The sequence below is a fragment of the Scomber scombrus genome, chromosome 2, assembly GCF_963691925.1.
Source record: "Scomber scombrus chromosome 2, fScoSco1.1, whole genome shotgun sequence".
Taxonomy (NCBI): Eukaryota; Metazoa; Chordata; class Actinopteri; order Scombriformes; family Scombridae; genus Scomber; species Scomber scombrus.
The window spans coordinates 28158416-28182583 of record NC_084971.1 but is presented as its reverse complement, the minus strand read 5'-3'; the positions used below and the strand labels follow the sequence as shown (position 1 = coordinate 28182583).

Genomic DNA, 24168 nt, shown 5'->3' with positions numbered 1-24168 from the left:
CTGGTAACCGTTTTTCTTTTTTTTTTCTGAAAAAGCTTGTCTGACAAAGTGTCTTCACTGTATGTTTTCTGAAGCCCTTGTCACAAATGAACTCTGGACAATGTCCGGAGAATAAAGTCTGGCATTCAAAACAATGCGGCTTAGCTGGCCTGCTGTGGTTATCCAGCCCCAGCAGCATGATAGAAATGTCATCAACAAGCCCACTTGCTTGCTGCGAATTCTCCGGAGAATTCACTGCTGTATTCACACATAGGCTAAATCAGACATTACGCAGACTTTGCACTAGGGAGCTAGGAGGGTAAAGTCAGCGTCACACATCCGGTCCGACTATTTCAGATATTTGCGTTCACACATACGTCTCCTCGGGAAATGTCCAGATAACTTCAGGGTTGCAGTGATGTGTGAAAGGGGCTTTAAATATAGGCTTGCTGGGCTCAATGAGCGACAATTTTTGTTTATGGTTAGGACAGAAATGGATGTGTCAGCTAATTTACTGTTGTGAACTTTAAAATGACTTTATCAGAAGGGCCCCTCTGTGCTGAGAGTCTGGCTCCATCCCTGTATATTGTCTTTCTTTAGCATACTATATTGATTCAGACTATAGTGATAAAAGACAACAGTGATGTGTCTGTGAGCCCGACGAAGCGCTCTTACTCAGGAATATTTCATGACCTCAGGTGGACTGGTGTGTGTGGTTCTGATGTACAGTATCACGTTACCATGGAGACAGCAGACATATGTTCTGAACATCGACCAGAGGAGCTAGTGATGCCGACAAGCACACACGCACACAAACGTGCATGCACGGAAACACACACATTTACACATACACACCCTGAGGGAAAGCAGGACAGGAAACTGTCAGGAGGAATCAGAGTCAACATGCTCAGTTCTCCTCTTTCTCTGGGATTTTACTCCAAGATTTCTCTCTGAGGGTTTAAGTACATGAAGACATATCCACCGAAAATACAGTTAATTTATTCAGTCTTATATTCCCATCAGCCTTTGTGTTTACTGTTTATTAGTGCTTTTCTCATGTTTATCTTCATAGCTATCAGCAATACATCAGTAAGGGTTTTGTTTCAGTCAGTCCCAGCAAGCCTTGTTTCTCTTCCCAAAATATTTCAACACCCACTCATCTTTAAGTTTCATATTTATTTTATTGCTTTCAACTCTCATATACATGAACAAGGGTTTATGTGTGTGTGTGCATATATACACAAGATGACTGGAAACAACGTACTGTATGAGAGCAATGCAAGGCGTACTGTAACTTACTGTGATCTCCGTAATAATATAATACGCATCTCGGACAGAACAGATTTAAGTTATACAAACAGCAGAGATAAAAGTTCATCCAATTACACATTAACTATGGCTCAGCAGTATCTGGAACGGTTTTTTTTCCACAACAGCATTGGTCTTTAGTCCACACCATGACCTTATTTGATAGTACAGCTATAAATAGGTATACTACTGTACTACAGCAAGAGCTTTGCATCCACTCTACGCTAGGCAAATTTAGAAACACAGCTTTTGCCTCTTTGTTTCTGCTTTCCATTAAAACTGAAACACAACATCCACACTGAAACACAACATCCACACTGGAACACAACATCCACACCACTCTTATTTTGTTTGTTTTTACTGTGGGCAGAGCTTATTTTGTGTTTTCCTATTCTAAACTATCTTTCCAAAAGTAGTGCAATTGGCACAGTATTCATGAACGAGGCCTCATACAAAAAAAGAAGAGAAACCTTGAGTAGTGTTGTAGAGATAAATGAATGTTGAGTGGGGCATTCATTTAGCTGATAAGTCTCCACTTTCATCCAACAGGCTCATATTTTTATCTGAATGTTTGCAGGCTAGGTGATGGAACCTTTTTAGGTATTATATAAAGTTTAATTTTAAAGTTATGAATCAATAAAATGATTTTGATTCATTAAGCATTACTGTACCATGACATCATGATTACTTATATTATATTATTTATTTATATAATTATTATTCAAATGATATTCTACACTAAAAGCGTAGTATGGTTACTGCTATTAGTGTGATCCCAGGTGTCCTTTTGAACACAATTAAAAGGTTATTGTGCATGAATGCATATCAATGTGCAAATTAATTTACTCATAAACGATGTACAGTATGCATAATTGATGTATGTGTTTTACTGTTTTGCATTTCTTCATGTTTGTGTATGTTTGTAAGGAGGTTTTTTCTATAATAAACTGAACAAGACCAATGTTCATTATGTATGTTGATGATGACCTGCTGCACGTTTTCTACTGTTTGAATACAAACATGTTGCCCAGGTGGCACAATGTCGATTTTACACCTTTAATTTAAATGAGACAGCTCCCTAATTGTCTTCTTTTTGAAAATCAGCTTTATTGATATTTTTACACCCTACTGGGTGCTGTCAATAGTGCTTTCGTGGGAAATGAATGTGCTGTAACTGACATTCCCTTTTAAAATGAGCTTGCTCGTTCCACTTTACTCTGAAATCAATAAAAATAAATAAAATACATTTAAAAGAAAATGCAACACCTTTATTGGTCCTTATCGTTTTAAGTGCCTGCCACACTTGCTACAAATAACACTCTAACACTCAGTAGCATTCAATCTGATTGGTCAGAAAACGAGGGACAAAGATAACATGGTGAGAAAGGATGACACCAGAAATCTTGTTGGCTGCCAGCCCAGCTGGATCTCACTGTACGAGCTCCTGACAACTCCTATAGTGACCCTGTAACTATCAGCAGCTCTGGCAGTCAAACTGTACTTCAAAGTTATTTCAAATCAAGCTATAACAGACAAATGACTGAACCATTCAAGCAGTGATGGCTTACAATCTGTCTTACACACATATACACACACGCGCTCACAGGAAAACACACATTTGTGTGGCGTTAATCATTCCCAAGTGGCTGATAAAACAAAGACAGGTCATTAAGACTCGACAGAGATCATAAACTGTACTTTATTAACTGTCGGCTTCTTTCTCCCATTGTCACACAAAGACACTGATACAAATTATTTGGCTTTTTCAAAAGGCACCATTTCATCGCTTCTTTAAACCGTTGCCATTTTTAAAACGCTCTGCTCTGGCTACGCATCACCAACCTGCCACCTTCCCTCCATACATTCTTTTCTCTCCCTCCATCTCTCTCCGGTGAGAGAGTTGACAGTTAATTGGGAGTATGTTTTAATGAGCTGGCCCTGAGATTCTATCTTCTCCTTTCATTAGGAAGTGAAGACAGGGGGGAGAGAGAGAGCGAGAGAGATAGAGAGAGAGAGAGAGCAAGGTGGAGAGGGTAAAAAAACGAAAAAGAAAGAAAAATCAGTCGATAGAGAACATCTCAAAGTTTTTAGACACTGCTGTGGAAAGTACAGCCCTATGTGTGTGTGTTTGTTTATTTGTTAATGAGCTAATCAATAGCAGAGGTGTGTAAGCCCAGCAGTGAGTCCGCTTTGGGAGATTACTTATGGAGAGACAGCACATGTACGACTTGTTTGTCTCTCTCTTGTTTTTCAGCTGCTCGTAGTCAACAAAAGTTGCTCAACTGAAGTTACTCAAATACAAATTAGCACAACATAATCACAGGTCAATGCCACGTTTTCTATCTGTCAAATGTACCGCATGTTTTGGAGCTGGTAAGTGTCTTTAGCCAGAGTTATTATGCATTAAAAATGTAATAAAAAAGTAAATATAAAAGAAAAGAAAGTCGACATTTTCCAAACCTGCTATCCAAGCGTCGATTTTATAATGTCCGATGGCCTTTACTCTGACTTTGTGTACAATGTTAATCAGAACCTTTAAATGGGCAAATGTTAATGCTGTGAAATAGAAGCTCCTCCTTGAAACTTCTGGAAGAAAAATGATCAAATAGCTCACTTGCTTGCACAGCTAAGGTGTTTATCTCGCTGATTAGCAGAGCCTCATAAATACCTAATCACTGATGCTAATCAGCCATCTCACCTAGGGGGGCTGAGCTAAAAATACAAATTACACACATGCTTGAGTTAGGCTAATGCACCCAGACATTTTCTGCACGCAAAAAATCTCGGCATCACAACCATTCTAATGTTGCATTAGTTCATTATTAGCTGACAAACAGCAGGGTCTCCTAACGTGGACCCCCTGGAACTAAGCATGGCCCAGGCCTGTGACCGCTAATCAGACTAATGGGTTAACAGTTTAGGACAAAGAAAGGACATCGCTATTTGTTTGATAATGTTAAAAGTAGAATTACGTTTTGCTGCCTTTTTAAAAAAGACGATAGAAAGAGAGCGAGAGCACAAGCAAGCAAGAGTGAGAGAGAGCGGAAGTAGCGAAAACAAAGCCGGTAAATGAGAGAAATATAAGAAATATTTACTTTCTGAATGTTTATAGGAACGCAACGATCGTCTTTTCACTCCCAGTATGAATACAGTACCTGGGCTTTGGGTCTGGCTGATACTGAGTACTGAGTGTTTAATTAATTTCTGTGTGTCTCACTGTGTGGAAGACAACAGGGATCACACATTTTTAAGGCAAAATCAGGCTTGACTTAAAGATAGCTTTCCTAATTTTGTAAAACAAATTTAACAAACAAATATATACAGATACATTTACTGAATTGGTATCTGATACCAGATCAGCCCACTGTCACCAATACCTGATCTGATTAATTAATTAATTTATTCTGTATGGTTTTATTGTTTTTAATTGACCCTGCCTCTGTAAAGCGTCTTTGAGTATTGTTAAAATCTCCCTGCAAATAAAATGTATTATCATTATTATTGTTATTATTATTAATATCGTCCAGCTATTTGACTCAGTATCAGACCGATATCTAATATCAGTATAATTGCATCTCTAATTGTATCACAGTGGTTACGATCTAAAACACAATTAACCCTCAAACACTCAACAGATGATTTACTGTGGGGACAGATGCTCTTAGTTCCTGTTTCTGTTTCCTCCTCTTCACTTCTTCTTTTCATTCATTCATTACAGTTCAGCTCCATGTCTGTAGATGACAGGTGGCTCGTGGAAGCAGACAGAAGGAGCTCAGAGTGAACGCACGCACTCAAACAAACAGCATTACATTTCGCTCACTCTTCTCTCTAAATTAATACATTACTACACATCTATCAGCTGTGTCTCAGCTCTTCACACAAGAGTTTATTAATCAAAGTCTCGTTGAAATGTTATTTAAATTCATTAATATTTAACATTCATTTACTGATCCAATATGTGTCTAATTTTATTTTGTGCATATTTGTGTAATATATTAACATTACATATCCATATCTTAAAGAAAACAACCAAATGTAAAAGGAACTTCTCTGTTATATGTATTATGTATATAATGAATAAATCAAGTTATTTTAATTTTTTGGCTGCTGGGCTAGTGAAAATATACAAGGGACCAGTAAAACTCTGATCTCCTGGCCAAGTGGGTCAGTAAAAAACCTTAAGTTGGACACCGTTACGTTAATGCTGCCATAAGTCTGTAGCTGACCCGTGCCGGTCCCCACTTGACACCCCCTCAAAAGATACTTGCCACCAGGCCTAACAACTTCTCGGGGGGAAACAGAATTTCTGCACATAAACTAGATATAAGTAGTTTCTGGGTCACACTGGTTCTTGTTTGCAACACTATAAAAAAGCCAAAGTTATGGTTGACTAAACACTCACAACTTTTGCTCTCTCGCTACTCTAATAAGCAACTTTTAACAGACTCACACATTCAGGCACTTTCATTATTCTTTAAAAATGATCAAAAACAATAGCATGGAGGTGCCAACATAATGAGATTTCTGTGTAGAAATGCACCTAAAAAATATTTTAAGATAACTGTGAATCTTGATTATCCAGAAGTTAAAATAAGTGTAAAGTGACTATCTAAACTAAAGATCATACATCATGTTAACATGAATTTAGTGAAATGCAAACATTCAGACTGTAAATTATGTTAGCGCTAATCTAAAAGCACATTTATAGCATGACCCTTATTGGTAACAATAAAGTTGTATTACAGTATATTGTAATGCAGCTTTAAATGTTGACCTGCTGGTGTAAGAAGAAGAAGTCAGGGGATTCCTAGTAATTACAGTTATGTCCCGACTGATACTGGATTTTTGTAAGTAAAAAAAAGATCTGTGATAGGTGAATATTGGCCGAATATTCATCCTCTGAGGACTGTGAATATCAGAAATAAAGTTTATAGCTATTTATCCAACAGTTGTTGACACACAGTATTTCACTACAGATCCATGTTGGACTTACTGATTGACAGTGAACTAACACCATCAACCCAAGAGGCATGCCACTGGCAGGGCTTACAGCAGAAGCTCAGCTTCAACACACCGACCCGACTACACCGTGACAAAATAATCTCAACTCAAAGCTCCACTAACACTTTTCTCTCACAGAAAATAACCTCACTGACAGAGAGATGCAGTAAATTGTGTTATTCAGTCTGTAATGTAGCTATAATAAAAATCCAAGCTGTTGTGCAGCTAAATAACATAAAAGGAAATTGAATATATAACTTTTATTCATTTCATTTAGACAAACTAATGTGGCAGCTACAATTGTTATATTTCATCTGTGAGACCAACATTTATCTTCCAAAAGGAATTATATTATGTAGCAGTAAATTACAAAGAGCTGCACAGAACAGTTCATCAGATGATGTTTTACCCAAGACGACGACGGCTGATTTGGGACTGCATTCATATTCAGTTCAATTTTCTTCATAACCCATCCACCCATCTCACATCTCCGTGAACGTTGGAGCAAATTTCCAAATAGGAGTAATTTGGATAAACTGGGTTAGGGTAACTGGTTACTTTCTCACCTGAAAGAACATTAAAACTTAATGAAGCGAGAGCTAACATTTTGAAATTTGACCAACCAGTCGTGTAGCTTCATCACTCAGTCAGTCAGTCACAGACTTTCCCGTTTATAGGGCTGGCCGCACCTTTACTTTCCAGCCAAAAATACAATACAACAATTAATAAGACTAGTAAGAGCTGTTTGTTTAATTCTCGTCATTTTTTAGGCTGAAGTTTTATATTAATGTGTATTAATGAAGCGTTCATGTTGGGTGGGAAGTTAGAGTAAGGCAGCACAACTGTGTATTAAGTTGGGCTGAGGAATAAATCGCTATTATATTGATATCATCTTGGATTTGAATATCGTAATATCATGATATGGAATAAATGTCTTTTCCTGCTTTTAAAGGCTGCATTATAGTAAAATTGTAATTTACTGAGCTTAACAGACTGTTCTATTATCTGCCTTTATCCACTTAGTCATTATATCCACATTACTGATGATTATTTATCAAAAATCTCATTCCATAAATATTTTGTGAAAGCAAAATATGTATGGAAAAAAGGAGGGGCGTAAGATAATTTTGCCCCGTGACCCTCTAGCGGGTAGATTACTAGAGTAAAGGGCAACGGTGATTAAAAAAAAAATTGACGGATGACAGATTGGATCTTCGATTCACATACTTCCTCTCAAGCTTCAGTCTAACTTTACATAAATTAAGATCATTTAATCATCTATTTTTTTCTCAAAACCCCTCAATCAGCATTTGTGATGACGGCTACAAAAGAAATCGGAAAGAAAGTCAAGTCGGTGACAAGGTTGACCGAGCAGCACATTTCATACAGTCAGAATTACCACTGTCATCGGCTCTCTATACGGCTCCTGTTGAGATTCACACAGACAGAAACAAAACAAAAAAAAGCATCTCAATTGACAATTGCGCTCAAAACATTTCAATTACCAAATGATATCTTTTTTTTTTTTAAAGGGCTGAAAGTAAACATGAATACAAAGGGTGAAGAAATGGTTTGAATGAGACATAATGAATGCATGAGAAAAAAAAAGAGAGAGAACGAGGGGAATGTGACAGTTGCAGGTTAAACAGCTTACACCATAGGAGGGGGATTTGGGTGCCTCTGCTAGAGGGGGATATTAGCAGGATTATCTGGCAACCCTGTTGCTGAGGTGAATAACATTAGAATCCTATTTGTAAAGACTTCTATCTTTCCTGTCCAAAATCCTTCCATTTTCTCTCCACTTACTCCTGCCTCATCCTACAATTAGTCCACTTTATATTCTTATATAACTCAGATTACACTCACGCACACACATTGAGAGCATGTTATGCATGTTGTGTATATTGTATTTGTGTGTGTGTGTGTGTGTGTGTGTGTGTGTGTGTGTGTGTGTGTGTTTGTGTGTGTGTGTGTGTGTGTGTGTGTGTGTGTGTGTTCCTTTATATGCATGTGTGCGGCTGCTTGTGTGAGTGTCGTATTCCATTAGTAGTACAGGCCTCTCTGCTCCCATAGGCCACCGGGCGTGTGTGTTATACACAGGCGGTGGCAAACACACTGAATACTAATACTGGAGGTGTTAGCATCTGTTTGTGTGTGTCTGTGTGTGTGTGTACATTTGTATGCATGTGCACCCAACGAAGACGGGAGGGATCGGTGGGTGCTGTGCGGTGAAGTGTGGTGTGACGGAGAGTGTTGAGATTGGAGTGAGTATGCGTGCATTTGAGTGTGACAGTGTGCACTATAAAGGCATTACAACTGTGTGTGTGTGTGTGCTGTATGGACGCAGTCTGAGGTTAATAAATATTGACAGTGAATTATCTCTTCTGGCAGGGTCGCAGGTGGGTTCGATGGAGCAGATTGGACACACCAGGATGGCAAAAAAAAAAGAAAGAAAAAATAGAAATACATATATACACACATTCAAACACCACTCTCATCATTTCCATTTCTTATTCTCATATTATCCTCCTTTCCACCCACATTCAAGTGTGTCCTTGAGCAAGGCAGTAATAACCAGTCGCAATCTTCTAGCACTTGACCACAATAATTACCCTGCCAAGATAATAAAGCTGCCTTCTACCTTGCCAGTATGGATTCTCCATGGTTTCTGTTCTAGCTAGAGGCCCCCTATCATAACGCAACACAGCAACAACACGGTGATTAACTCCTGCTACACACTCAGATCAGAGTGTAACAGAGAGAGAGGGGGAGAGATAAAGAACCAGAGAGTGATAAAGAGAGGAAAAAGTGTGGCAGGATGGAGAGAACAGAGGAAGGGAAGGAAGGAGACAAAGTGGTAAGCACAAAGGGAGCAAAACAGGATGTTTTCACTGTAAAGCTACTTAGGAAAAGGATTTGCTCAACAGCTAGGGGATAGACACACATACAGTTTTTATTTAGCCCACTCAATGAGTGTATGGGGAGTGGTGATCGATTAATGCAGCCCAGCCCTGTGACATTGCCCAGTCATCACTCTCTCTCCACACACACAGCATTCCTCCACTCAAAAGGCACACGCACATTCAATACACACAGCAGATGAGAGTTTCTATCGGCGTAGTGTTCATCTCACTGCATGGCCGGGTCTGGCACAAAGCTATAACGTGGCGTAATGGTGCATAAACGTGCATGTGGGAGATACAGTAAAAACGGGAGGGAAAAGACCTTGTAAGGTCAAATTTACCACTTCCTGAAGCATCCGTGAGAGAGCTCACAAAGACGGATATCAGCACTCACACAGATGCTACAGCCGGTAGGAATTTTGATGCAGACACCGTTTCCCTTTCAACTTCCCACTTCATGTTAATGATCATGGTGCAGAAATACACACCAACAGCAGCTCTTGTTCTCATGTATTTTTCACAGCTACCAGCAGTCATATCTGATCTCAGCAGGTGTGCAGGTACAGATGAATGTAAAGCTGGATAATTACTGTTCTCCCTGGTTGAAAGTGTGATGCTAGTGTAACCTCTGGAGTGGTGAATGGTGTCTTTTGTTGCACCTGTACCCACACCCAACAGTGACGTCACAGGGTCCCAGAGTACACCTGTACATCTCTGCAGCATAATGACAAGTCAAACCGCTGCATGTCAACAGTATTCGTACCTTTTTGAAGATCAAGGAGTCGTCCATGTGCTCTGCATAGACTGAGCTGAGCCTGTATTGGTTCTGAGTGGTGATATCTATCTGGTAGCCGGTCAGGACGTAGCAGACTGTGCGAAACTCCTGGATTTTCTTTTGAAAGACCTCCTTCAGTCTCTGGTTCCTCAGCTCAGCGCTCTCCATCTGCTTACGCAGATCTGCAACACACACACACACACACACAACAGTTGGAAGAGTACATTGGACAGAAATACTGACACTGGTCTGGGATATAAGAGAGGTTGGTAGTTATAACATTATTAAATCATTCTTTATGTACATGTGCGACTCAGATGTTCCACTCTTGATATTCAGCTACATGTGTAACTCAAGACATTTTCTCCATGGAGCCCCTGCAAGAACACGCTCAATTCACTTAGCTCATGCAGCATAGATGGACTCCATATCAAATATACACTCCCTGCAGCACTCCATCTGCTCACTTAGGGTCTATAAAACACTATAATGCACAGAGTGTAGTGGTGACTGAAGCGGTCAGCTGCGTCTCCTAGCTGGGAGGGAAGAGAAGCATGGAGCGCAGAAGCAAAATGGGACTCGGCTTTAATTTGTTGAAAATCAATTTGCGCTAATTACTTTAATTTGAAGACTTGATTTGAGAGGGCAGAGAAATTAAGTTTGTCTGAGGAGAAAAACGAGTCGTTATGGAGGGAATTATTTACAATGTTATCACTGCAGCAGAAGTTAAAAAGAGGAAACATGCATGTGAGAGTGTGCGGTTGTGCATAAAAATAATTTAGTCTCAGAATGCTTTTAACTAAACCGAGACATCTTTAGTGGGAGTGTGCTGCTCCGTTCCTTCCAAAAGGTCCCCACAACACTAAAAAGTGGGCAAAGAGCTCTAATTAAATTGCAATGAGTATCACAGTGTGAAGTGTGAAGCCTGGTCTTCTTCACACACTATAAACAACTGCCCTCAATTTTGTTCCTGCTGTGTACGTCACACCAAAACCCCAATCACAGCTGTTTCTCACTGCTGTCAAAGTAAAACATTTAATAAATATGAATGGGTATTGAAAATAGACAGGACCAGAGAGAGAATTATTAAAAGGAGAGAAAAACTGTTTGACTTATGTGATAAAATACTTGCATTCATTATTCTTTCCAGGGTCAAAAAGATGTCAGCTGCTCAAATGTTGAGCTTCTTTATTAGAAATGATGCCTTTATAATAATAGTAATAACCTTAATTTATAGAGCACCTTTTATACAAGGGATGTAGCTCAAAGCGCTTTACAGAGAAAAAGAAAAATACAAAATAAATAAAACGACAGCAAATAAAAATTAACAATGTACGAAATTGGACATTTAAAGAAGTTATACAGATTTAACCCTTTAAACAGGCAACACCAACCACAGCTTTATCACAGTCATGCCATCACACACACACACACACACGCGCACGCGCACGCACGCGCGCACGCACGCACGCACGCACGCACGCACACACACACACACACACACACACACACACACACACACACACACACGTTTTCATATACTTACAAGAGTAGTTAATAGTGAACATGGAGCGTTTTCTTGGCCTGGCCTCTAACTCGACCTTGATAATTACTTCTACCCATAATTCTTTACTTCACACATCTTAGCCTATTACATTTTTATCAGTCATTATTAAACAAGTAAATGTCTAGAAAGTATAAACTTAAGAGTCTGAGTGTGCCTGTCTGTCTCCTGGGTGACTGGGCTCTTCTTCAGTGTCAGTCACTGCTGATAAATACTGTTTCAAAACTTTGGGATTGTGACAAAACTGTCACCTCTTGACAGCTATGAAAATGCCCTGAAAATAGCTGGTAATTCACAAGTGGCAGAATGAAGTACAGGCTGCTTAAAATTGACTGTAACATGCAGACAAATAGACATGAACACAGGGACATGAGCACGTTAAGATGAACTTTCACACATTCACACAAAAATATGCCAACGTGTGTGTTTAGTTGCTAGACCAAAGTATTCGTTGTTAGGAGGTTTTTACAGCAACTGTCAAGTTTTGGGAAAGTTACTGACTTCTGACTTCTGCCTTTAATTGGTCTCTGGGTGAACGGTCTTTTAAAAGCTGTCAAAAGGATTCCTCTGCTGGGGGAGCTCCTTATTTAAGTGTAACTTCACCCCCAGGTCTGAGCCCAACTTGTCCCACTGTGTAATTTTGAAAAAAAAAAGGGAGTGGGATGTGGATGTGGATGTGTGAAACAGGAAGGCAGGCGTTGCTCAGTGACATCCACTGGCCAAAGAATAAGAACAATAATAATATCAATAATAATAATAAATAGGAGGAAGAAACAGTGCAACAACAATTTAAATAGCCAGAAGTCTTTTTTTGTTTTTTAGTTTAAATCTGTCACTGTTTAACTTGGTTTATTTTTTTTACATGAAGACAGTTTTAGCATCACCAGCTAACAGCAGCATTGACCTGCTGGAGGAAATCTCTCCGTCTGTGACCATCTGCCGAGAAGCAGAGCTGTGGTCCACTGCAGCTCCACAGCAGCCCAGCTCAGTAACAGCGGAGCTTTGGTTACACTGCGGTTTAACATTTTGAAACAAGATTTTACCAGCTGATAACTGCAGGAACAGACAGTCGGAGAGTTGAAGAGTTATAGGACGGAATAGGAAGACGTTTTTTTTTTCTCGTGGCTGCTAGCAGCACTTTGTCACAGATGGAGAGATTTCCTCCAGCAAGTCAGTCCTGTTATAGTTGCAGAAGCTAAAACGGACTCCGGGACTGGGGGAGATGGGCGTTAACACTTTACCATTTATATAAATTCAATGATGTAGAGAACTGCTGAACGGTTGACTCTACGTCAGCATTGGCTCCGCCTTTTCAGAGCAGAACTGAAACAGCAGATGACATGTTGAGCCAATTACAACCAATGAAAGGCTGATTTTTATAACTTTGGTGTCAATGTCAACATTTACACCACCACTGATGGGTTCACAACAGTACAGTCATCTAATTTAGTTTGCAACTCAAATTTAAAAAACAACATGTTTAGGTGTTTATACATCCCTGCCTGCTCCTTTGTTAACCTGAACCACTCCTAAGTTTGCATTTGTATCTGTTTAACTGAACCTAACGGGGAGAAAAAATGAAAAAAATTACATAATAACAATGAATTTGTTGTTTCAACAGTATAGTACAGCAGAAGTTTACAAACTGTGACCTATCCACCCAGGAAACCCAATATTGTCCTAACTTTGCTTCTTGGGACTTCTGAAGACTATTGACGTTGAGAGGGAAAAAACACATTGTAATTTGACTGTAAAAACAAATGTGCATAGGAAAAGCATTGAAACAGCAGATGGGATGAAGTACAAATGGGTGATGTCATGATAGAGCAGTATTATCATTCAATCAATCAATCAAACTTAATTTCAGTTCAAAGTGCTTAACAATTAGTTGACTGAGAAGCTGATAATGATTATGAGGTGATGATGGCCCGGATAGATTCATCTGTAACCTATGGTTACTGGTCCTGGCTCCAACATGGACCTCTGACAGAAATTCCTACTGAAATAAAATCTATCTAGAAGTCCTTCAGCAGTAAAGCAGGTGAACTGTGTGAACCTTTGTGAACTGTGTGTTCGAAAGTCGATATATTACATAACATTTGTACTTTTCACTACAGATGAACCCACAGGAAGCTTCCAAGATCCAGCAGACATCCAGAGGTAATGGAGCAGAAAAAACAATCTTCATTTATAAACTGCATTCATTTTAAACGTTTGTAAATAATATTTCATAAATACTGTTCACCTCAGTGGTTTAATTTAAAAACATTTATTACGTAAAAATTACATGAAGAATAATTTCTATCACTTGAAAATATCATTAAATACTTCACTACCTCAGAGGTCACCATTAGCACTGTTCATCTACACAGAAACAGCAACAACTCAAATATTCTCTGACTGTGGCCGTTTTAAAATAAATCCTCTGTCTTCTGTCTTTCATTGTGCCTTGAGCTAACTTTTGTAATTTGGTGATATAAAAATGAAAGAATGATTGATAAGCTGAGATGTATGGAGAAAATATGGAAGTTCATAAAACATCAATTGCTACTTTATATTTGCATAAAACAGTCCCTTTTGACTAAATGTTCAAAAATGACAGACTTAAAAACCCCTCATAGCTTGTGTGGCAATCAGAGATTTCTGTCATTGTTTAATGACAAGTAAATTGCTGTTAAAAGCTATCATGTCTTATAAAGTAAATGGAGAAATACTTTTCTATGTAAACCTGTGAGAATCTCTATAACACGGAAATAATTATTTTTATCTTCGATTCTTTTCCAGACATTTCATTGCAGTACATGGACCCTGCTCTGAAGATAAGAATAGATATCACATATTGGGTCTGCATTATCTGCTAGAGATTAAAATGGAGCACATTGGTAAGAAACTCAATTATGATTTCATATGAATGAAAGGGGAACTAAAGAAGAACGGTTCAGGAACAGACAGGCAAAATTGAAGGCTTGACAGGGAGAAGACAAGAGTGAAAGGAAGAGTAAAAAGGGAAAGAGGAGAGTGGCGGTCTGAAAAAAGTGAAAAGAGACAAGAGAAATGAGACAGAGTCAGAGACCGGGCAAGACAGAGAGCAAAGTACTCTGGTCCTCAGAAGACAAATTAGCCAACAGACTTCCAGAGCTGAACCGCCCTGATCTCCAATTAAAAATGTAACCCTGTCATAATTAAACTACCCCCCTTTATCTGTCTGTCATATTTTTACACCTAAGAGGACAAAGGCCTCAGTGGCCTCAAAGATCAATGCAGCAAATTTCATCTGACTTTGGTTTAGAGACGCAACCACAAGAGGGCACGAGTTTTTCCTTTCATTTCTTTCCAGTAGCTTGAAAAAAAAAAAAAGGCAGAAAGATCACATTAGTCAAGCATGAGAGAAAAACATTCACAGGGAACAAAGCCATGTTAAAAATCACAGGAGACCTGTCAAAAATGTGAAAAGCAGATAAAAAATACACCACATAGTTTCCTGATGCAGAAACATGGCAGCCTTCTTTCCTGCATTTGTCTCAATCATTCTGGTCACTCGCAGTACGAGGAAGCAGAGGCAGGCTGTTACATAACGCAGAATAACAGTATTAATCGTGTTTATCCAATCAGACTGATCATAATTAATCCAGGAATCTGATTAGTCAGCCATACCTCTATGAGTACGACATTCCTCAGGCGAACACTTAAAACATCAAAATAGACTGCAGTGATTGGCTTCTGTGTAATAACCATAATTTGCACAAGATTTCTAGTTTAGTGCTTCGCCGTGAAAACTAGTTATAGCTCATTACAGCTCCAGTTTAACTCCAAGTATCCATGCTCTCACTGTGTCCAACGTTAATGTGGTCAAGAGTTATTTCTCCAATAGTTTTTGCTCCCTTATTTCAGCAGTGGCACCTATTTTAAGCTCCTTGGAAAAATAATGGTAATGAGATTGTGATGGACAAATAAAAACTGCCCAACACTGTTTCCTATATTACGTGACTACTATAAGTTAATTTAGTGAGTTTGTGAATGTGTTAGTGTGTGTGTGTGTTGCTGATCTTACCCAGCACCTCCTTCGACGGTGGCAAACTGAGGCTGAGGCTGGAGGAATGCAGGCTAGCGTCATCTTGTGAATGGACCAGGGCACCTCCGTCCTGCAATGACCGCACAAGTTCCCTGAGACGGGTCACTTCCTCTCTGAGAGCCTCCTCTTCCTGCTGCCGCTGTTGCTTGGCAACTGTGATGGGGTTCACTTTGATGTGGAGAACTCGGGTTTTGACGGGATCGTAGTCTCCCTGAGACACAAAAAGACATAAAAGACAAAGCAGATGGTCATTAAATGTGCAATTTCTTGTTACAGATCTTTATCCCCTCATGTTTGACTGTACATTTGACACATCTTTCCATTTTCATCTCATGGTGCTGTCGTTAAATTAGTTTTTTTAACTGAATGAAAAGTTCAGTCAGTTGCAATATCAGAAAACTTGATGTTTTTCAGTACAAGCATTTGTCTGTGTGTAACAATTAATAGGCTAGTTATTTTCTTAATTAGTTGTTTGGTCTTTAAAACTGAGATAAATATCCATCACAGCTTTTCGGAGTCAAAGGTGACGTCTTCAAATGTCTTGTTTTCAGTTTACAGTCTTACAACACACGCAGCAACAAAAGCCACAACAGTGAAGAAAAATTACATCAGCTGTTAATTATCAAAATAGTCGCAGATTTATTTTAGATTCATCAATTTTTTCAGCTCTAATAGCAGAGAGTCTAGGGTTTTTTTCTTATTTATTTGTATTTAATTGTATCTTGTACTGCAATGCATCTTTTGTCACAGATATAATAACTTTAGTTCAATGTGCTCACTCTCAGTTTACTTTGTTCTTGTTTGAAAAAAGATTGTTATACAGCAAGGTAAGGCTGGGCAATTAATCGAAAAATAATCGAAACCGACATTTAGAAACTCTAATCGACTTAATCTTGCTCATGTCAATTAATCGTGGTGTTCACTGTTGCCATGACAGTAAAGGTTGCATATCTTGTCTCCAGTGATCATTTCAACCCAAACCATGATCTTTTCATAGTTCTAATCTAGTAAACTAGACATTAGCCACAGCGTCACACCTTAAAACATCATTATTTTCACTGCCTAAAGATACTCATGTGCGAAAATGTCACAAAATATTGTGTGAGGGCAGCAGTGTAAAATACAAAACAAAAGAAACTGTGAAAATACATAATTGTTCATCAAGGGTGGAGATAACCGTTCATTAATCGTAATCGAGGTTAAAAGTTCAATTAATCTTGATTTTGATTTTTGCCATAATCGCCCAGCCCTACAGCAAGGAGATTTATTTTCCATGGACATTTTTTTTTTATCCTATTGATCAAGTGAACACCATTATCAGCCTTCACTTTCACTCTCCGGCCTTCGGCACAAGTGTTCCACACAAAGTTACCGGACATGAACGCAGAATTCAGCAGTGAAAGAAACGAAACCCCCGATGATCTGTGAGATGATAGGGGTGAAAACATAAACATGAAAAGCTTGAACAGACTTTCTTAATCTCAAGGCTGGAGAGAAACGTATGAAAGGCATCAGAGAGTGCGTGCTGACTGTGATTCAGAGAAATAAATGTGAAGGACATGAGAGGTGATGTGCATACATGAAAGTGCTTTCCAAGAAATCCATGCTTTCAGTCACAGTGACTAAAGAAAGCTTGTACATTTTTAATATTACACACTTTGTTGCCATTCAGCATTAATCTGCATTTCTCTTTCTTCCATTTTGTCAGGTCCACTGCAGCTGAAAAGATTCTGGAAGCAATAAATAGCCACGACTACATTACTGCTGCTAAATTCTAAGATCTTTGTGTTATGTGACAAAGAAGCACCTAACTGGTAAATGTACAAGGATATACACTTCCTGCACAGGGCGCACACTATCTCATAATTCATTTTAACAGATTAACACACAACGACAGTCCAGTTGTTAGTTGTAGTTCTGGGAGAATAATGCACAGCACAAGTGGATGAAACACTAAAAGAAGATATTCATGCAATTTAATAATTCACTTTGTAGCTTCTATTCACATTTATTTGGGGGAAAAATAAATGACAATGCCAAAATTGCATGAATGAAGCAGGCCTGCTCCTAAACTATTGTGCCAGAGAGGAAATGTGGAATTTTAACACTTTATTTCAAACTTTCTACATCAGATATTTATTTTCTGTGTAGCCTTTGACTGCTTTGCTTTACCTAACCTGTGAAAATCTTCTCTTCAGAGGCTGCGAGGAGCACAGAGGTAAGATATGAGCAGCTGACTGCCTGCCTGCTTTATTTCCCAGTGTGCTACCTCTTTGCCCTCAGAACAGAGCAGAGAGCTGCAGACCACAGCAGCAGAATACCCTGCGCAGAAATACAATACACAGCACATCAAGTACATTTGATATGTTTGTGAACAAAACCTATTTTTGCTTTTTCAATTTGAGCAGAACTGTCAGAGTACGACTGATGAGAGGTGAAAAACCCTTTTAGCAACTAACTGAAATATGTCACATCAAACTTGTTAAATTTGCTCTTATGTAACACTGTTTTTATACCTTGGAAATATCATGTAAAGTACAACACGTTGTATGTATACTGCCACAATAAATTCGAAGAAATAAAATAATTTCAGTTTCTTTTCTTTTTTAGACTTTAAAGTTCAACAAAGTGAAAACACTGGCAACTAAGTTTTAGTAAAAAAGTTTCATAATATATTGATGCTGTTTATTATTATATGATTATATTTTATTATATTTCATTTAACAGTAGCAGTGTAGGTATACATCACATAGACCAACACAACATTACATAACATACAATGTGAGTAAATACTGATGGATGTTAGCCACAAACAGAAGAAAAAAAATCAAAGAATAAAAAGATAATACCAAAGCAAAAAGGAGGAATATTGTTTCCTGAAAACATGATTTCCTTCTTCCTTACTTTGTTTCCTTCTGACTTTACAAGGTCTGGTTAAATGAGAAGAGTCTATCTTAATGCCAATATAAGAGGAAACACACAAAAAGGAAAGAGCACACACACACACACACACACACACACACACACACACACACACACACACACACACACACACACACACACACACACACACACACACACACACACACACACACACACACACACACACACACACACACACACACACAATCTGAGCTCTTGATTACTGGCTAAATTAGATTCCATTTGCCCCCAAGCGAAGAAGCCAAATAAACTACTGGCGTGGGGGTGGGAGGTGGGGTGGGGTGGGGACAAGAGGCAGCAGACGAGGAGAATGGGGATATGAAGATGGGAAACAGTGAAGGACATAGAAAAATAGAACATGGTGAAAACAAAAAGCGAGGATGGTGTATCATTGCCTTCAGCGTAGGGAGGAAAAGTAACATGGAAAGAGGGGGGAAAAATGCCTCACACGCTTATAAATAAAGCTTTGTATAATTTAAAAGGAACAGAGGGATTGAGCTTTGCAAAATGAGGAACAGAGCGCGCGTGTGTGTGTGTGTGTGTATTTATACCAGAACCATTTTCAACTGGACTGTACAGACGTCACAGCCAAATAAAAGTCCTGGTTTATTTTTCTTCCTCTGTAAATCTTTTTGAAGTTGTGCATCTGTATGTGTGGAGGCTTTATTCAGAAGATGTGTCCGTATGCATGTTGTGATAAACAGCGAGAGAAAACGGAAGGGGAGAGCCAGATAGTGTGAGACAGATATGTAGATTAGAGCTTGGAAACCCAGCAGAAAAATAAAGAGTATAGTCCTCAGAAACCAGGCCGACAGCTACATGCTGTCAAAAACCGAAAAACTCCTTCAAAACATACTTCCTTAAAAATTAGGTCAAGCTAAAGAAAATTAGACTGATTTGGCCGCAGTGTTTTTTCACTTTTTCAGATGCTTGGACTGAGCCGAGGGGGTGGATTTTAATTGACTGCTAAACAGAAAAAAAGGATAATAATTTTTTAATTGGTTGAACTCTCCTCCGATATCGAATTGAAATGGGGGAAAATGGAAAATTGTGTCTTCATTTATTTCACCTTATATGCAGAAAAAAGATTGTACAACTGAGAAAAAGTTAATCAAATGAATAAGTCTGATAAAAACCTAAAAAGGATTCTCACAAACCAAACAGGCATGAGGACCTAGAGCAGAGAGAAGGGTGTAATTACCTTTCACTACACGTCAGTCCGCATATGAGATGAGAAAGAGGAAATGCTGCACTACAGTAACGTGTTCATGAATTATAATTTAGTTCAATGCTGCAACAACAGAACAATGCCAAATTGTTTCAAAGTGGATGTTCAAAATGCTGCTTAATATTACAGTATTTTAGTTGGACTATTTTGTGTGTGTGTGCACGTTTACATGCATATATACAGTCGCATCTTCCACACAGTATTTACAGTGCTGCAAGGTGAAATGCGATTTATAAGTGCCTGAGGCCATATATCTCTTATTCATAGAACAACAATAACAACACATCAAATACCAGGGAGCAGAGTCTGTTTTTAAAAAAAAAAGAGAGAGAGCGCAAGAGGAAGAGGAGAGAGCAACAGAGCAAGAGTTCAAGAGCATGAAAAAGAGAGAGAGAAGTGAGTGAGTGTATGTGGGGTTGGGGGGCAGAGGGGCAGAGAGAGAGAGTACAAGAGTGAAGGCGGATCGAAGTCCAGGGAACAAAGTCTGTTTTTAACACAGCTCAACAAATCACTCTGAAACATCCACTTATATACTCAACTCGGCACCGTTCACAAGGGACCTGAGTCCAGGTGACACATTCATGCGAGTGTGTATGAGTGAAGAAGTGGATGAGTACTATCTCCAAGTAAAAACAAACCACACACACACACCATTAAACCTCATGAGCTGATATAAAGTGAGGCTGAATGGAGACACCGTGGAAGTGGTTAACCTCTCTAGGCTGTCTACTGAGTCACAATATCAAAAAAACAGCTTGGAGCTCCTTTCTTGATATTGGTTTTCTTTTTTTAGACTCTATCCTTTACAAATGGTTTATACCTGTACTGAGATCTTTACAGATGCATTTAAAATATTGGCTCATCCTAATTTTAAACAAAAGGAAAAAAAAATCTATTCTCACTTTCCCCTACAGATTTGGATAATCATCTGTGAAATGTCTGCCTCTCAACACAGTGAAGGTTAATGGAATTTCATTTGTTGGTCACAAACCACTGAAAAATTCAAATAAAGATCTTTTCAAGATAACATCCAGGTTAATGCACGTCTGGATAATGCACAGGCCTCAATATCAACCATTTTCATTTAACTACTATAGGAGACAGGATGGAGTAACTACCCAGGAGATGTAGCTGCTAACTTTTTAAAAAACTAAAAAGCAATTACAACTTCAAAATACATCACTTGCATTGAGTTGGTATAAATGTTACACGTGATACACCTTTATCCTAATATCTGGTTGAGCTATGAGCTTTACCTGTGTAGCACAAGTACACATGAACTGTGTAATGTACCAAACAAAGTAGGCTTACTTTTATTGTGATACACGCTGACTATGATAAACACAGAACAGAGCAGAAACTGCAGCTTTGTCCCAAATTCAATGAGGGACGTAGGGATGAATCTGGACGGAGGTTACACTCAAATGTATTTTCCTGCATGGAAAAAATTTGCAAATGAACAATGAGCTGCATCAGAGAATTCCTAAAATAAAGTCACTTAAACCGGACCCAGGGAGGGCGTAAGGTTCCCGGTGGAGTGTAAACATAGATTGAGACAACTGGAGCCTGAAATGCCCCAGATGGAGTTAAGAGTAGTAGTAGTAGTAGTGATGCAACAGCATCCACTATGCTATGCACTGAGAGCATTTTTGTTTGGTAATGGGCTTATTTCTGTAAGGCTTAGTCCAGGGCACAACTATCTGGTCTCCTTTGTTAAAATACATAGTAAAACCATAAATAAACCACAAGCTAGGAATAATATATGCAACTATTCCTGTTCTGATGGGCATTAAGACTGCAGCTGAAGGGATACAAGATTCCAGTGGTTAATATAAATTGCTGACCTCTGGAACATCTGCTGTAACAAAACAATTTAGCTTTACTTGTAAGGTATTAAAATATTGTAAACAATGATGATTACTATTGATTATTGATTGATAGTGATTACTATCGCTTCAAATTCCTTTGGCAGAGCAGCAAACATCTCAAATGTTTAAAAGGTACAACCAAGACAAAAAAAAACAAGCAAGTGGATTACAAAGGCTCTAACACATTCATACACTCAACTACAACACAAACTAAATTTAAAAGACAAACTGTGAATTGGTTTTACATCTCTCAAATTTAGAGGCTGAAATCTGAATAAAAAGTGTTGTTATCTACATTTTTTACATAAAAACAGTGTATATTCTAAACTTCTTTATTTATCTTACGGACTACTATTAAATTAGCTAGTTGTTATCATGAACCGTTAGTGTAGCGTTAGTGGGTAACTAGCTTTTGTTGCTACTTTGTTTAATAGCTTCTAGCTTAGCCTCTTAGCAGTTAGCTTTGTGTGTTTCCAGTCAAAGCAGCCTTGTTAAAACGTTAGCATGTTGAAGATAAGATGTCTTTACGAGAGAAAGATGTCCGTGAGTCGTGAGTTAGAGCAGCTTTTTTTAAACTAACAGTACTGCAGATGTCAGGCACTCGAGATAGTCACCGCCCTTCTAATGATAGCACTAGCATAGCTTCGCTGGCTGCGGTAAAAAGTGTACTTTGACGTGCAGGAAAAACTGCTCACTGACTGGCTGTCACATTTATTTCTGTTGTGTGATAAGCCGTTAGATTTATCCATAGGGGCGGCTGTGGCTCAGGAGGTAGAGCAGCAGTCCACCAATTGGAAGACTGGCGGTTTGATTCCCGGCTCCTCCAGTCCACGTGTTGATGTGTCCTTGGGCAAGATACTTAACCCCAAATTACTCCTGTTGCTGCGCCAACGATGTATGAATGGTTAGTTTCCTCCTGATGACCCTGCATGGTAGCCCCTGCCATCAGTGTATGAATGTGTGTAGATGGGTTTATGAGACATGAAAGATGTAATGTAGAAGCGCTTTGAGTGGTCATAACTACTTGAAAGGCGCTATATAAGTACAGTCCATTTACCATAGATTTATCGTAATTAAATTTTACAGCAGTCCCATTTCTAGATTATTTTACCGCCCATCCCTAAAACTGCATAAAGGCAAGTTGACACAAACGGTGCCTGTTTATCACCAGCATGCCTCTCTGTGGTCAGAACCAACAACAAGGATGTCTTAAAAAACAGCATGTTCCTGTCTGTGTCTTCAATTGGTTTTGTCAGGGGCCAAAGAGCCTGCCATCTCCCCTCCAAACCCGACATGGCAAGAAGAAACAGCAAATACTTATTTGGGTGAACTGCTTAGACTTAAACTGATCTGACCTGCTGACAAGACAAGCCCAGTAGCCTTGGTGTGAAGGAGGTTTGAAGAGCTTTTTAGACTTTGTAGAATTAGCATCAGAATCTCTGTTACGCTCTGCCACAGAAAACCAAGCCTTAGGGAGTTAATGGATATGCAAGAGGAGGTTGAAGTCGTGCCTGGAAAGTATTAGAGCGGCAGCATCTACCATGGACGATTCAGCTGCAAGGTCTCCTCCTCCTCCTCTTTAGTTCCACATATTTTCAACAAGGAGACAATGGCAGCGTAGAAGATTCCCTCAGATTACCTAGGGAGTGTGCAATATGCCATCCTCTTCCTCATCAGACAGGTTGGTCACGTTGAACCATCTTCACCTGTATGAACCAAGCATTGGAGTGACCTTTCTCATGTCTTTTGGCAGTAATTGGACTCTTAGTGGTAGTGTACTGGCTAGTGTATGAAGGTTTTCTTTGTTTTATAACTGAAATATTTATAGATAGATATAGATGATTTATATAGTAAAGAAATGACTGATTATGACTTTTTAAAAGGTTGTAAATCATCATACAAACAAAAAATACAGGAACTATGTACACAAAATTAACATTCTTTATGAAATATTATTATTATTAATTAAGGTGCCATCCCATTTAGGTTTAAGAGAGCCAGGTTCCTACTATTGCTCAAGTGTAAGGGAAAGTCACACTAAATACTTGTCGCTTTAGCCTATAGAAGCTGTTTTCATTTCTACTTGTTTCTTCTGTTTTTAATACTGCATACACATTTTTTGTATTTTCCAGTTGTATTCTAATAAAGAGACTGAGAAATAATTATATATGGTCATTATAGCATTGCTAAATCAACAGATCTAAGACTGTTGTACAGCACTGTAGATGTGATTTATATAGTAAAGAAATGACTGATATTAGCTGTAAAAGGTTGTAAAATGAAGACTTTACAATATTCCACGTATTTAGAAACTTTTCCAGAGAATTCCCCCCCTCGGAAATCTTGAAGTGGAAGCAAAAAAAAAGAATACTTGTGTGTTCAATCAAATATGTTCCAGCATAACTCATTACTGACATTTCTCTCTCAAATTGCGTCTCACATCGAGCAGAGGCTGAAAGGGGGTGGGGGGTGAGGCACTCTTTTCTGACATCTTGAATCATTTCACTGATTTACTGGATAAGAATGG

At 38.7% G+C, this 24168-nt stretch overlaps 1 protein-coding gene across 1 annotated transcript in view; it reads right to left on the bottom strand.

Moving 5' to 3' along the window:
* mad1l1 (mitotic arrest deficient 1 like 1) overlaps positions 1–24168 on the bottom strand; it is a 65410-nt gene that overhangs the window by 17536 nt on the left and 23706 nt on the right. The window contains exons 16-17 of the mRNA XM_062429744.1: positions 15582–15813; positions 9955–10148 (exon numbers count right to left, since the gene is read on the bottom strand). Of these exons, the coding sequence (XP_062285728.1) occupies positions 9955–10148; positions 15582–15813 (426 nt within the window). The remainder of the gene's footprint in view (positions 1–9954; positions 10149–15581; positions 15814–24168) is intronic.